The sequence below is a fragment of the Cnephaeus nilssonii genome, assembly GCF_951640355.1.
Source record: "Cnephaeus nilssonii genome assembly, chromosome: 19".
Lineage (NCBI taxonomy): Eukaryota > Metazoa > Chordata > Mammalia > Chiroptera > Vespertilionidae > Cnephaeus > Cnephaeus nilssonii.
Genome location: NC_137090.1, coordinates 38,907,516 through 38,920,304, shown reverse-complemented (window position 1 = coordinate 38,920,304; position 12,789 = coordinate 38,907,516). Strand labels below are relative to the sequence as shown.

Here is a 12,789-nt window from a genome sequence, read left to right as displayed (position 1 = left end):
CAATTTAAAAAATCCCTCCCCCTATTGCAAAATTTGCAGAGTTCAATGGAAAGCAATATAAAGGGATGAAAAGAGTGGGGAGCAGGAAGAGGTTAGGGGTAAGGCTCCCTCCAATTTGCATTGAACATAAACCACACTTGGGTATAAGGGAAGGGAGTGAGCCAGAGGAAGGAAAGTAAAAGGAGGAATTAGCAAACTGCCAATTTAGCAAATTAGAGTGGGTTCGGGGAACTCAGGGTTAAACGGAACGACTCCCCTTCCCCCACCTCCGCCGGAGGGAAGGAACGGCGGGCGGCGGCGCGTGCGCCCGCGCCTGCGCTGGGCCCCGGAGGGAAAGCGCGTGGGGCGGTTGGGGCCGGCTGCCGGGTTCGCGGGCGCGCGTCGCGGGGCGCCCGCCTGGACCGATTGGGAAGCCCGGCGGAGGAAGGCGGCCGGGGACGTGTCTCCCGCCGGGCGGAAGAGGCGGGGGCGAGAGCCGAGGCGTGCGCGTTACCGCTTCTCCACTTTTGATTTTATTTAATAAAAAAATAAGAGAGCACAGGGGAATTTGACAAAATGCCCTGGCCAGTTTCAGAATTGAAGGCACCCACTGGAGACACTTGCGTCCTGTCTCTGTCTGGCCGGGCGGCACAATTTCGGCCCGATGGAGCCCACCCCCCTTAGGGGATTACCCCTGGCTGCATCGGCTCCAGTCCCAGGCCTCACTCTCCCGTCCCAGCCCCGCCCGTTCCCCGGCCAGCAGCTCGGGTCACCGGCCGTGCTCCCGGGCGCAGAGGTCACCGAGCGCGGGCGCCCGCGGGGCTAGACGGGCGGGCCTATTTTTTAAGGCGGAAGAATACGAATAAGTTTCAAGGTTTGCAACTTTTTCGAGAAGGGGAAGGTCCCTTCTTCTTTGGGCCCGTTTGGGTTTCTTTCTTCTTTTTCAGTAAAACGTATGCCAACAACTTGAGTTCGAATAGATCGCCCGCCGCCAACTGGAAGGGGGTGGGGCCGGGCCCGGCAGCCGGCTTAGGGGAACCAGCCGCGCTCCTGCCGCCGGGGCAGCCGCGGAGTCGGGCCGCTTCCGGTCCCCCGAGGGAGGGGAGCCTCCCGGGCGGGAAAGGGCTTCATCTCTCTCATCCTCCCGGGCTGGGCGCGGTTCCTGCGCGGCCACTCCGCACTCCGTGGGCACCCGACGCCCCCCGAGCTCGGGTTCCTAGACAGCCGCCGGGGCTGAGTCACCGGCCCGCCGAGGCGGGGCCGCCCTCGGGCACGTGGCGGCGCTCCCCGCCCGCCATCTCCTGACCTCTGGCCGGCCGCACCCCCTACCCCGGGGTGGAAAAATCCCGAGAGGGAGCGGCCGGAGATAAGGGGGGAGGGGCGAGGCAGGGGAAGGGGTTCTGGGCTGGGAGGCGGGCCGCGCGGAGCAGGCCGTGCGGGGAGGGGAGCTGAGGACAGGCCCGCGGGCGTGAGTCACCGGCGCGGGCCGCTCTGGCGCGGCGGGAGGGGCCTCCGCGTCGGCGCGGGGGGCCGAGGCGCTCCGTGGCCCTCGCCCGCCGGCCGGCCGGCCCTCGCCTTGGCGCGCCTCCCTCTCCGGGGCGGCTGCGGCAAAACTCTGGGCCGACCCCGCACTCCCGCCTCCGCCCCGCGCCGACCAGGCGGGGAATACCTGTGCGGAGACCCACTTCCCAGCAAGGCCGCTAGAGGACCACCGGAGTGGCCCCGGGCGTTCGGGCACTCTCCAAAGGCCACCCCCTCCCGTTCATTCATTGTCACTCCGGACTCCACACCGACGGGCTGGGACCGCGTCCTGAAACGCCCGCAGGCGATGGGGAAAGGGCTCCCGGCTGACAGCCTCTTCGCTGGGCGATAAGCGCAGTCCCAGCGCCGTCCGGAGGCAGCGCGCTCTCTCCCTGGGCCGGTCTAAATTCGTCTCCCCTCCCGCTCCCCCTCCTTCCTCGCTGCGGGGAGAGGCCGCGATGAGGGCCCTAAGAGGTGAGACCCTCTCGCCTTCTGAATGGGGTTTCAGTTTGAGACTTCAGAGCTTGCCCAGAACCCCGGCTCCTTCCCCCACCGAGGGCAGAGGCAACCCCTGCCTGCCACGTGAGCTCGGCATGTGTGGATGTCAATCCGGCAGCCCCTCTTCCAGGCCCCCTCCCCAGCCCTGCAGGGCTCAGGTTACTCCTGGCCTTTCCTAAATGGCACTAGTTCCTCTTTAACCTTTGCAAAAGGGGAATATAATCCTGGGGAGGGGAAAGACCCCTCGGCCCCCCTTCTGGAGCTCCTTCCCAGGGGCAGAATGAAAAGCAGGGACATTTTATAGGGGGTCAGAGAGAAAGGAGGGGTAGTTATTGACCTTTGGGAAGGGGGCTTTAGGCTGTAGTGGGCACTTGGCTGCCCGCCGGGTGTGGAGGGGGAGGATAGAGAGGGAGAGAGGCGGGGCTGGCTGGGGGACAGGGTGGCTGGGGATAAATGCCCAGCCTGAGAGGGGGTGAGCTGACACTGTCCCAGCTGCCACCTAGACTCGGAGCTCACTCACCCCCAGCCCCCAGCCAAGACATTCAGGTCTGGAGAATCTTTCAGCCCCAGGGGGTGGAAGTGGTAAAGGGTGAGGGTGGTGCTGGCTTGAAGGAAATGTCAGCTTTTTTTCCCCTCCTGGGACTCGGGGTGCTTACAAAAGACTGGAGGAGTTGGAGCAAGCAGGATGGGTACCCATGGATAGGGAAATGAGGCTGTGAAGAGAGGCAGGCAGAGATACAGAGAAGGGTAGTTAGAGATACAGCCAGGCGGAGAATGTGGGCCCCCCTGAGGATCTGAAGACTGAAGAGCAGGGGGAAAAACACAGAATAATGACAGAATTTATGATGGCTAGGAAGCCATGGAGAACAGATTGCTTGACTTTGCGGTAAAGGGGTTCAGGGCGTGGTGGAATCAGAATCGCTGGAGTTGTAAAGGAGAGGCCCCTGGATTCTTAGGACGGGTGGAGGGTGGAATAGGAGCTGTTCTGAGTGGGGGAGGGGGCTGTGCCTGCCTCTTTGGTCTGTGACCTTTTTGTGGGATATTTTTAGCTCCAGCACCTGCCTTCTTGGGGTGGGGAAGACTCTTAAAGGGCACAGGATTTGGGGTTCCTAAAGGGATCAACTGTCCACACTCACTCAACCTCTTGTCCTGCAGCCATGGCCATGCAGAAAATCCTTGCCCGGGAAATCCTGGACTCCAGGGGCAACCCCACTGTGGAGGTGGATCTGTACACAGCCAAAGGTAACACAGGCCCATTGAACTGGTTTGCCCTGGAAGACCCTGACCCCATCTGGTCTTTAGCCCCCAACTGTCCACATCCTCACCTTTCTCTGAGATCCCCTTCCACAGAGCTCTTCCCGGGCCTTCCTCTTCCAGCGTGGCTCCCTGCTGGGAGAAGCCCTAGTCTGTCTGCTGTCTGCATGCCTCCATCCTAGGCTCAGAGAGGAGACCTTGGCCCTTTGGGGGTGGATGGGACTCTCTGTGATCTTGCAATTCCTCTCACCCCAGGCCGATTCCGAGCAGCTGTGCCCAGCGGAGCTTCCACAGGCATTTATGAAGCTCTGGAGCTAAGAGATGGAGACAAATCTCGCTACCTGGGCAAAGGTGAGGAAAGACCAACACTGAAAGAGCCTGTGAGGGGTGGTTTCAGGACGTGGACCCCTCCCCCCCAATACCTGCTTGGAGTAAAGGACTGGAACCCAAAGTTCTTGAGGAGCTGGGGTCCACGGGAAGAGACCTGATGGAATCAGAGATCTGAACCCCCTCCCCTGGCCTCTAGGCGTCTTGAAGGCTGTGGAACACATCAACAAGACTCTGGGTCCTGCTCTGCTGGAAAAGGCAAGTGGGAAGAGCTTATTCCTCCTACCCCCCACCACCCCATGCCTGGGAGGGGCCAATGGTTCGTCTCTCCAGATACCTGCACTTCTTCCTTCTGCACATGCCGTGGCTCTTTAGAAATCTGACTTCTGCTCTCCCCTCCTCAAACCTGCTCTTCCAGAAACTAAGCGTCGTGGATCAAGAAAAAATTGACAAATTTATGATTGAGCTGGATGGGACTGAGAATAAATGTGAGTGAAGGGCTAAGGACAGGTGAAGGGAAGGGATGTGGGATAGAGGGGGAGAGACCATGGGGCTAATGTCTGGTTAGGATTATTACTGTGTCCCACATTTGGGGGCACATCGTAGCTGGGTGGACTTTTATTCATTCCTCAGGCATTTCCTGATGGCTGTGGACACAGATGTGAAGCTGACACATTCCCCTTTGAGGAGATGACCCCAAACACTGGGGGGAAGCTCTCACCCTTTCTTTGTGCTTGCTTCCTCCAGCCAAGTTTGGAGCCAATGCCATCCTGGGAGTGTCCCTGGCTGTGTGCAAGGCTGGAGCAGCTGAGAAGGGGGTCCCGCTCTACCGGCACATCGCAGATCTTGCTGGGAACCCGGACCTGGTCCTCCCGGTGCCTGTGAGTGCAGATGCCCCCCAGATCCCAGAGTGACAGAGGCCTCATGCAGCAAAAATGTATAAGCAGCCCCTGGGAAGTGCACCTTCCAGACCCAGCTCCAAAGAAACAGTTTCTGAGATGGAACCTCTCCTGCTCAGTCCAGCCCCCCTCTCTCCCACAGTCCAAACCTTCCCTTAAGCCTCTCTGCTTCTTCTCCTTCACGTAACCCAGTTCCTTCACATTCCAGTCCAAGGCTCAATAACTGCAGCTTCTTATTTTGCTTTCTACCCCAACCCCCAAATCAGATAGAGAACTTCTTTATGGCAAGGATCTTGGCATTTCTTTGTATCTTCTTTAATCCTTGTAAGCTCAGATTTCCTCTTTATGGAAACCCTTAGAATTTAATGTCAATAAAAATGTTAGAGACAAAGCCTGAACTATGAACAACTTCATAGCATAAAAGTTATTTTTTTAAAAAGAGGTAAAATAAAAAGTTGCAATTTTTTATTGTTACTTACTAGGCAGATGGTATAAGAACATGAGCTGTGGAGACAAGCTGCTGGGTTCGAATCCGGGCTTTGCCTGTGTGTTAGTTGTGTGATCTTAGGCAAGTTATTTAACTTCTCTACGCCTCTGTTTTCTCATTTGCAGAGTGGGGGATAATAATAGTACCTAGTTCATAGGGTTGTTTAGAGAATGAAATGAGCTAATAGAATATATGTGAATCACCTAGAGCCGTGGTCGGCAAACTGCGGCTCGCGAGCCACATGCGGCTCTTTGGCCCCTTGGGTGTGGCTCTTCCACAAAATACCACGGCCTGGGCGAGTCTATTTTGAAGAAGTGGCGTTAGAAGAAGTTTAAGTTTAAAAAATTTGGCTCTCAAAAGAAATTTCAATCGTTGTACTGTTGATATTTGGCTCTGTTGACTAATGAGTTTGCCGACCACTGCCCTACAGCAGTGTCTGGCCTGTACTAAGTGCCATGTCAGTTACTGTTGTGTATAGGCACATGCTAGGAGCTTTACATTCAATTTCTCTAATTTTCAGCATAAGATCCTGCAGGGAAGCAGGTGGTATTCCCATGAGAGAAATGAGGAAAGAGGCTCTGAGGAGTAAAATTACTCACCCTAGGTCACTCAGCTAGTAAGTCGGGAAGCCAAGATTCCATCCACCTCGACCCCTCCTCCCCAGCTCTTCTTGATCCTTCATACCCTGGCCCAGGTCTGAACACCCACTCCTCCCCTCAGGCCTTCAATGTGATCAATGGGGGCTCCCATGCTGGAAACAAGCTGGCCATGCAGGAGTTTATGATTCTGCCTGTGGGAGCCAGCTCCTTCAAGGAAGCCATGCGCATTGGTGCAGAGGTCTACCACCACCTCAAGGGGGTCATCAAGGCCAAGTATGGGAAGGACGCCACCAATGTGGGTGATGAGGGCGGCTTTGCACCCAACATCCTGGAGAACAATGAGGGTCAGTGTGAGCACTCTGAAGGGCAGAACCCCTGGGTCTTCAGAGGAGGGGGCTGTGGAGACAGGGTGCCCTGGAGCCTCAGGTCTTCTCTTGTCCTTCTCCCAGCCCTGGAGCTGCTGAAGACCGCCATCCAGGCAGCTGGCTACCCAGACAAGGTGGTGATTGGTATGGATGTGGCAGCATCTGAGTTCTATCGCAATGGGAAGTACGATCTTGACTTCAAGTCACCCGATGATCCCGCACGGCACATCACTGGAGAGAAGCTGGGGGAGCTGTACAAGAGCTTCATTAAGAACTATCCTGGTGAGACCCCTCAGGTGTTCCAGTGCACCTGCCTGAGTACTGGCAACTGCCCAACACACTGACGTCAGAGCCTCCATTGCCACCAATTCAGTCCTTCAATCCTTAGCACCATTGCAATCTCGATACGAATTCTTCTGACCTGTCACCCACCCCCTTCATGAAGCCCAGACCTTTAACCTGACTCTGCTCATCTCCCGCCAGTGGTCTCCATTGAAGACCCCTTTGACCAGGATGACTGGGCCACTTGGACCGCTTTCCTCTCGGGGGTGGACATACAGATTGTAGGAGATGACCTCACAGTCACCAATCCCAAAAGGATTGCCCAGGCTGTGGAGAAGAAGGCTTGCAACTGCTTGCTGCTGAAGGTCAACCAGATTGGCTCGGTGACCGAATCTATCCAGGCGTGAGTGCCTCCTGGCCCTGGGGTGCACCATAGCCTCCCTCCACCCCAGTTCTGCCACCTCCAGCTGCAGTCCTGCCCTCAAACTCCAAGTCTGCCTTTCCCCTGGCTCCTGACCCACCCCACTCTCTTGACTGACCTCAAGGCTTTGACCAATTTTTAAAAATACTTTTTTTTAAAATTGATTTCAGAGAGGAAGGGAGAGGAAGAGATAGAAACATCAGTGATGAGAGAAAATCATTGATCGGCTGCCTTCTGCACACCCCATTGGGGATCGAGCCTGCAACCTGGGCATGTGCCCCTTCTGGGAATTGAACCATGACCTCCTGGTTCATAGGTCAACACTCAACCACAGAGCCACACCAGCTGGGCAAGGCTTTAACTAAGTTTTGGCCTGGCCCCAAGAGCTTTACCATTGTGACCTGCTATCCCCACCTCCACCCCATACCGTTCTTTTCTCCAAGATTCTGCCCTTCTTCCTACCAGCATCTCAGGAACCCAAGTTCAAGATCAGGAATCTTTCCTTCTCTCCTAGTTTCCAAATAACTCTAGTCATTACCCTCCCCGCAAAGTGCCCACTCCCCAAAATAGAAAAGCCCCATCCAGCCCTGGCGTTCTCACTGAGGAGGTCCCGTTAGGCCTTATGGAGTATCCTCTCTACCTAGATGCAAACTGGCTCAGTCTAATGGCTGGGGAGTGATGGTGAGCCACCGCTCTGGGGAGACCGAAGACACGTTCATTGCCGACCTCGTGGTGGGGCTCTGCACAGGACAGGTACTCATGGCTCCCCTCTGTCATGTGAGAATAAATTTTTTTTGGACCTCTGGCATCTTGCCCCTGAGTTGAATGGCACCACAGGCTACTTCCTCAGGGCCAGGCCCAATCCCTCCTCTCTAGCCTCATGCAACCCTTGGAATCCCTCTTCCCTCCTCAGATCAAGACTGGTGCTCCCTGCCGCTCAGAGCGTCTGGCCAAATACAACCAGCTCATGAGGTACAGAGGGGACAGTGGGCCTGGGTGTGGGAAGCTGAGGGCTGTTGGGTTAGAAGGATGCAGCTCTGACTTGGTCTACCTTCTAGGATTGAGGAGGCACTCGGGGACAAGGCTATCTTTGCTGGACGCAAGTTCCGCAACCCAAAGGCCAAGTGAGAAGCTGGGGGCCCCAGGACCCACAGGCTAGATGGAGGCCTTCAAGCCCTTCTCCCTGAAATAAACACTGGTGCCAGCCAACACAGTGGCGTGCTCCTTTGTGGGAGGGAGGAATGCTTGTCTCTGGACTGGAAAAGACAGGAGATGGGGCAGGAAAGGGAGAATAGATGTATCACCTGCTGTGACAAAGAGGGCGTGAGGGACTAGTCATTGAGGAAGTTGGGCTGGATCTAGAACAACGAAGTTCACACTGTGAAGGAGGCCGGGGGAAGCAGGGGCCACATGTGAAATGAAGCTGGAAGCGCTGACAGAACATGGAACTAGAACCAGGAGAAGGGGGGATCGGGGCCTGACATCACCAGAAGGGGAAGCTGGATCAGATCTGCCAGTAAGTTGGAGGACAGCCTGCAGCGTGTGGTGTAAGTCAGGTGCTTTGTGAGGATGACGTGAAAACCAGAGCAGCTACCACTTCTATGGAGATCAAAGATCTGCAACTGCTCTCAATATCTGACACATATTGACTTGTGTAATCTTTGAAACAGTCCTATCAGATAGTTACCATTATTATCCCCATTTTATGGGTGAGGAAACTGAGGCACAAAAAAGTCAAATACCCAAGGTAACAGTAACTGGTACAGCCAGGATCCAAAACTAGGCCATCTGGCCCTAGAAATTGTGCTCTTAAAATACGCTCTCTTATGAAAGGGCCAATATTTGGCTTACACAAACAGTTTTATCCTGCTCAAGCTAAAATCACTTCTCTTCCTCTCCAGGACCCACCTCTTGTTCTGTTTAAACAAACCAAGACATTGGTTCAAACAGTGTTTATTGAATGTAAAGTAACCCCAGCCCCATGGGGAAGAAAGTTTCAAGGAGAACAGAATAATACAGATTAAATACCCACCTGTACATTCACTCTCTTGCGCGCGCACACACACACACACACACACACCACATACATATCCAAATTCTTAACAGTGACAAACACCTGCTTCCTCCAGCCTAAGTGATGGCTGTTAGCAGGTGGTTCAGAGGTGGGGCTCCAGAATGGGTTTTAATAGCAGCAGCCTGTCCCTCCCTGCCCTGCCCCAGAGAGCTGGGGTGCCTAGGAGGTAGGTGGCAACTCTTCCCCACTCTGCCGCAGACGCTTCTTGGCTCGGATCTCATTCATGGCCTCTTCAATGGAGCGTGTGTCCCTCTTGTTGGCCACGGGCACTAGGGGCAGAGGAAAGGGTGGGGAGGGCCTAGGATCCCTGTGCCTTAGCCTTCCCACCCCTGCCCTCCCCAGCCCCCACTGTGGCCTCACCACAGCCATAGGTCTTGTTGGCCTGTAGCATATGGGCTGCATCCTTGGCTGCCCCCTTGCCGATGAGGTGGCTGTACTTGTCCTTGTAGTCACTGGTGGGGCTCACTACCACAGGTCCCTGCTGAGCTGCCTCCTCCTCCTGCCGCTGGGCCAGCTCCTAGGGGTGCAGAAGTGGGGCGCTGGTGCTCAGGGGTCTGACCCCAGCGCCTCCCAGGTGGTGGGCTCCAGGGACTGCCAGGCATAACTCACCTTCAGCTTCCGTTTCTCCTCAGCCTTCTGGGGGTCCCACTCCTCTCCACGACGGTAGGAGTCCAGCTCTTCATCTGAGGGTGCAAACTCCTGGGGAAGAAGGGATGATGGGCTCAAGGCTCCATATACATGTTTCATCTCATTTCTCTTCCCCAGGGGGGCACAGGCTGAAAGGGAGAGAGTGGGGAACTCAGGCCTTTTACCTTTTTGAAGATCATGACATAGCGACATTCATCATCTTCTCCGAAGGAGAAGGATGTCAGGCCAGCCACTTCCACCACATCGTGTCTGGGAAGGGAGGGAGGACAGAGAGGAAAGAGTATGTAGAGCCATGAGGGGGCCTACCCAAGGTCACAGTAACTGGTACAGCCAGGATTTCCACACTGGACCTTTCATGCCATCCCGGCCACCCGTTTCCTGCCTCCCCCAGCCCAAGACACTCACAGTATGCTTCTCTCTATCTTGTTCATCGGCTGAAACTTTTTCTTGATCTGCCCACTGTCTTGGATGAAATCGGATACCTCTTTCTCCATCTTGGGGGAGGGAAACGGGGAGAACATATGAGATGATGGCTCTGCCCCAACATCCCTCTTCCTAGCTGGGCCAACGGGCCTTTGCCTCCCCACCCCTAACCCAGCCTCCATGCCGTCGGCTTCCAGGCTTCACCTCTCCTGGGCATTTTCACAATCACTGAGTTCTAATTCTAACTCATTGGAAACCCTTCCTGAGGCCGCCTTGATCTCTACAGTTGTTCTCACCCTTTTACGAAACTCCACTTTCTGTTGTTTGTCTTGCTCCTGTAGTTTCTTCAGGCGGGCAGCCTGCTCTGGGGGTGAGAAATGGCAGCATGAGGCCAGGGCAGAAGCATGGGTGGGGAGGGTTGTAAGGTTTCAAAGGAGGTCTGGTGTCCACTGGGAGGTATCAGGCTGTTCATTCACCAAGCATTCATTGATATTTAAACCTGGCACTCTACTAGGCCCTGGAGCACCAAGATCTTTAAGACACAGCTTTGCCCTTCAAGAGATCAGTTTAGGAGGAGCAGCAAAGATTGGAACCATCTTAACCTCACTTCCCAATCTCACAGGGGAAACCAATTAACAAACATTTACTACCCACAATATACAAAGAACTATAAGGCACCTGCGGAGGTAAGGAGACCAGACTAAGCCCTGGCCTTAAAGAGATTATCATCTCATTGTCTACATAGGAAAGGGGAAATTATTTAACTTCCTACCTATATTTTGTAACCCCTCCCCCCCCCCACGCAACTTCTCACTTCTACAGACAAGATGAAGCTGAAATGACTAATCTGACACCGTTCTCCTTTGAGAGTGTAGGTGTTCAAAGTCAGTTGTAGAGGAACTTCCCATCCTTACATCTTAATGTCCCCTCTCCTCTCTTCTGTCATTTCAAATCCTTTATATCCTTAAGGCCCGTTTCTTCCACAGGATCCAAATAGCTCTAGCTGCACTGACCTCTTCCCATTTTCCTAATCACTCCATGCCTTTGCACATGTTGTTCCTTCTGCTTGAAATGCTTTTCCTCCTCTTGCAAACTTTGAGATTCACCATGAGTCAGGGTTACTCACTTCTTCCTCTGGGGCCCACACACATTTGGCTCAGACATCCACTACAGCATGTGCTGAGAACCAATATAATGTAACTGTTTGTCTCCCCTACCATCCTATAAGCTCCTAGGAGGCAGGGACCCTGTCCACCTCCTATCCAGTTATTCTCTGTGGCCCCTGACAGCTTAGGAGCGCTCATCTCTTTGACATCAAGGGCTCTGACCATCAGTGGCCACTGAGTGTTCGATAACTGGTTTGAGTTCTCTCTGTATCTGAGATGGCATATGATGATCGTTCAGGTCATAGGCTTAAAAGCCACACCTGGATTTAAAACCCTGCCACTTAGTAACCTGGTGACCTCAGGCAAGTGACTAAACTCTCAACTTTGTCTTCCCAGTCTGTCAACTGCTGCTGCTGCACCTAGGTAGTCATGGTGAGCATGAACTAATTCCAACTGCCAGTTCCCATTGTCCCCTCCTTCCTCAGAGCTTTCAAATACACATCTGCCTGGAACACTTTGCTCCCCTCTCACTTACTGGATTATCTATCCTTCACTTCAGATCTCAGGTCACCATAGACTAGGTTAAAGACCCCTAGGTAGTCGCTCTCATAACTATCTTTCTTTCAGAGTACTTATCAAGTTGTTTATTAAACTTCTATGTGATCATTTAATCAACGTGCATTTCATCAATGCTTCAGACTGTGGGCTTCTGAGGGTACCCCTGGCTCCTAGCAACCGTTCAGTAAATCACAGATATTTCGATATTAAGCAGCACTTGAGCGCACTGAAGGCATCCAGCCTGCCCTGGCCCCTCGGGTGGGTGGGAAGCCGGGGGCCGGGCCGGGGCTAGTCTGTGGTCTCAGGGCCTGCAGGGTGGGGGCTGGGGTCCTTCCCAAGGCACATTCTGTCGGACTCCTTCACACGCCACAGCACGAGCAACCCAGGGGAAGGCTGCACCGCCGGGCCGACCGCGCCCTACGCTGGCAGGCGAACTCTTGAGCCCGCCTGCAGGGAAGTTACTCAGAGAACACAAGTGGGGAGCCTACAGCCAATCGGACCCGGCGGAGGCATTTTCTTCTCTGCAACCAACATCACGACCCTCTGGGAGAACTGGGGAAAGTAAGGCTACAGATGGGAAGGGTTGGAAAGAGGTTAAATCAAGTAGGCGGGGCATAGGACAGCGAAAGGACCCATCAACCAATTGGAGGTGCTTGAGGTGGGTGGGTGGGCCAGAGGAAGGTCTTTAATAGGCAGACCTTTAAGGTGGCCAATAGAGGTGAAAGGATTGCGGATGGGCGTGTCCTGGACCCAATCAGAATGGGAATGGGTCGTGGGACACTCCGGCCCAGAGTTGGGAGGGGCTGAGTGACCGAACACGCCCTCCTGCGACCAGAAGGCGGGCCAAGGAGCACCGAGTTGGGTGGGGTCGGAGGCAACCTACCAATCAGAGCACGCCAGCAGCGGACAGGCGGGCCTGTTGGCGAATGGAAAACAAGGACTGCGAGGCCAGAAAAGAGGCAGGAAGTTGGCACTAGGCTTCGGGTAGCCAATCACCGTCCGCTACGAACAGCGGGCGGGTCAGCAGCCCTTGTAGGGACTCTGGGGGGCCTATGAAGGGGCCTTTGAGGGGTTTTTCAAGGTTGAAGAGGCGGCACCGTCTAAAGGAGGAAGAATGCGGTCCTGAGAACCGAATGAGGAAAAGCAGATGTGAATTTGGGATCCTCACCTCGGGCCCTGCGCCGAGTCTCCTGGTCACTGAGGCTGGGTGGCTTTTCCATGGAGCTCAGGATGGAGCCCAGTAGGTCCGCCATCTTGGGAGTGACAGAGACGGGGCGGTGCGTCTTAAAGGGAAGGACGAAATGCCTTTAAGGCCGGAAACACGTCGGAGGTGGAAAACCTCGCACCG

General features: G+C 54.8%; 2 protein-coding genes across 4 annotated transcripts; one reads left to right on the top strand and one right to left on the bottom strand.

Moving 5' to 3' along the window:
* The first annotated feature begins 24 nt into the window (after positions 1 to 24).
* Positions 25 to 8,101, top strand: ENO3 (enolase 3). Of its 3 annotated transcripts, none has more exons than XM_079797932.1 (12): positions 25 to 853; positions 3,154 to 3,240; positions 3,508 to 3,603; positions 3,779 to 3,837; positions 3,998 to 4,067; positions 4,327 to 4,460; positions 5,686 to 5,908; positions 6,014 to 6,211; positions 6,413 to 6,614; positions 7,277 to 7,385; positions 7,546 to 7,604; positions 7,691 to 8,101. In XM_079797932.1, the coding sequence occupies exons 2-12, from the start codon at positions 3,156 to 3,158 to the stop codon at positions 7,758 to 7,760; spliced, it is 1,305 nt and encodes a 434-aa protein (XP_079654058.1). In that variant the 5' UTR covers positions 25 to 853; positions 3,154 to 3,155; the 3' UTR covers positions 7,761 to 8,101. The 3 variants fall into 3 exon arrangements, with proteins under 3 accessions (XP_079654058.1, XP_079654057.1, XP_079654059.1); XM_079797931.1 differs by lacking the exon at positions 25 to 853 and adding an exon at positions 1,401 to 1,974; XM_079797933.1 differs by lacking the exon at positions 25 to 853 and adding an exon at positions 2,707 to 2,884.
* Positions 8,102 to 8,569: 468 nt separating this feature from the next.
* Positions 8,570 to 12,716, bottom strand: SPAG7 (sperm associated antigen 7). Its single transcript, XM_079797531.1, has 7 exons — positions 12,610 to 12,716; positions 10,074 to 10,141; positions 9,760 to 9,848; positions 9,519 to 9,603; positions 9,316 to 9,405; positions 9,067 to 9,223; positions 8,570 to 8,975 (listed from the first exon to the last, which is right to left on the bottom strand). The coding sequence occupies exons 1-7, from the start codon at positions 12,692 to 12,694 to the stop codon at positions 8,866 to 8,868; spliced, it is 684 nt and encodes a 227-aa protein (XP_079653657.1). The 5' UTR covers positions 12,695 to 12,716; the 3' UTR covers positions 8,570 to 8,865.
* Between the last annotated feature and the right edge of the window lie 73 nt (positions 12,717 to 12,789).

Bases quoted from the DNA above. Each gene is read 5' to 3' on its own strand.
- ENO3 (XM_079797931.1), top strand. The intron at 3,604-3,778 runs GTGAGGAAAGAC...CCTGGCCTCTAG, and splicing joins ATCTCGCTACCTGGGCAAAG to GCGTCTTGAAGGCTGTGGAA. The intron at 6,212-6,412 runs GTGAGACCCCTC...ATCTCCCGCCAG, and splicing joins CTTCATTAAGAACTATCCTG to TGGTCTCCATTGAAGACCCC.
- SPAG7 (XM_079797531.1), bottom strand. From the start codon at position 12,694: ATGGCGGACCTACTGGGCTCCATCCTGAGCTCCATGGAAAAGCCACCC. The intron at 10,142-12,609 runs GTGAGGATCCCA...TCTCACCCCCAG, and splicing joins GACTCGGCGCAGGGCCCGAG to AGCAGGCTGCCCGCCTGAAG. The intron at 9,406-9,518 runs GTAAAAGGCCTG...CTTCTTCCCCAG, and splicing joins ATGTCATGATCTTCAAAAAG to GAGTTTGCACCCTCAGATGA.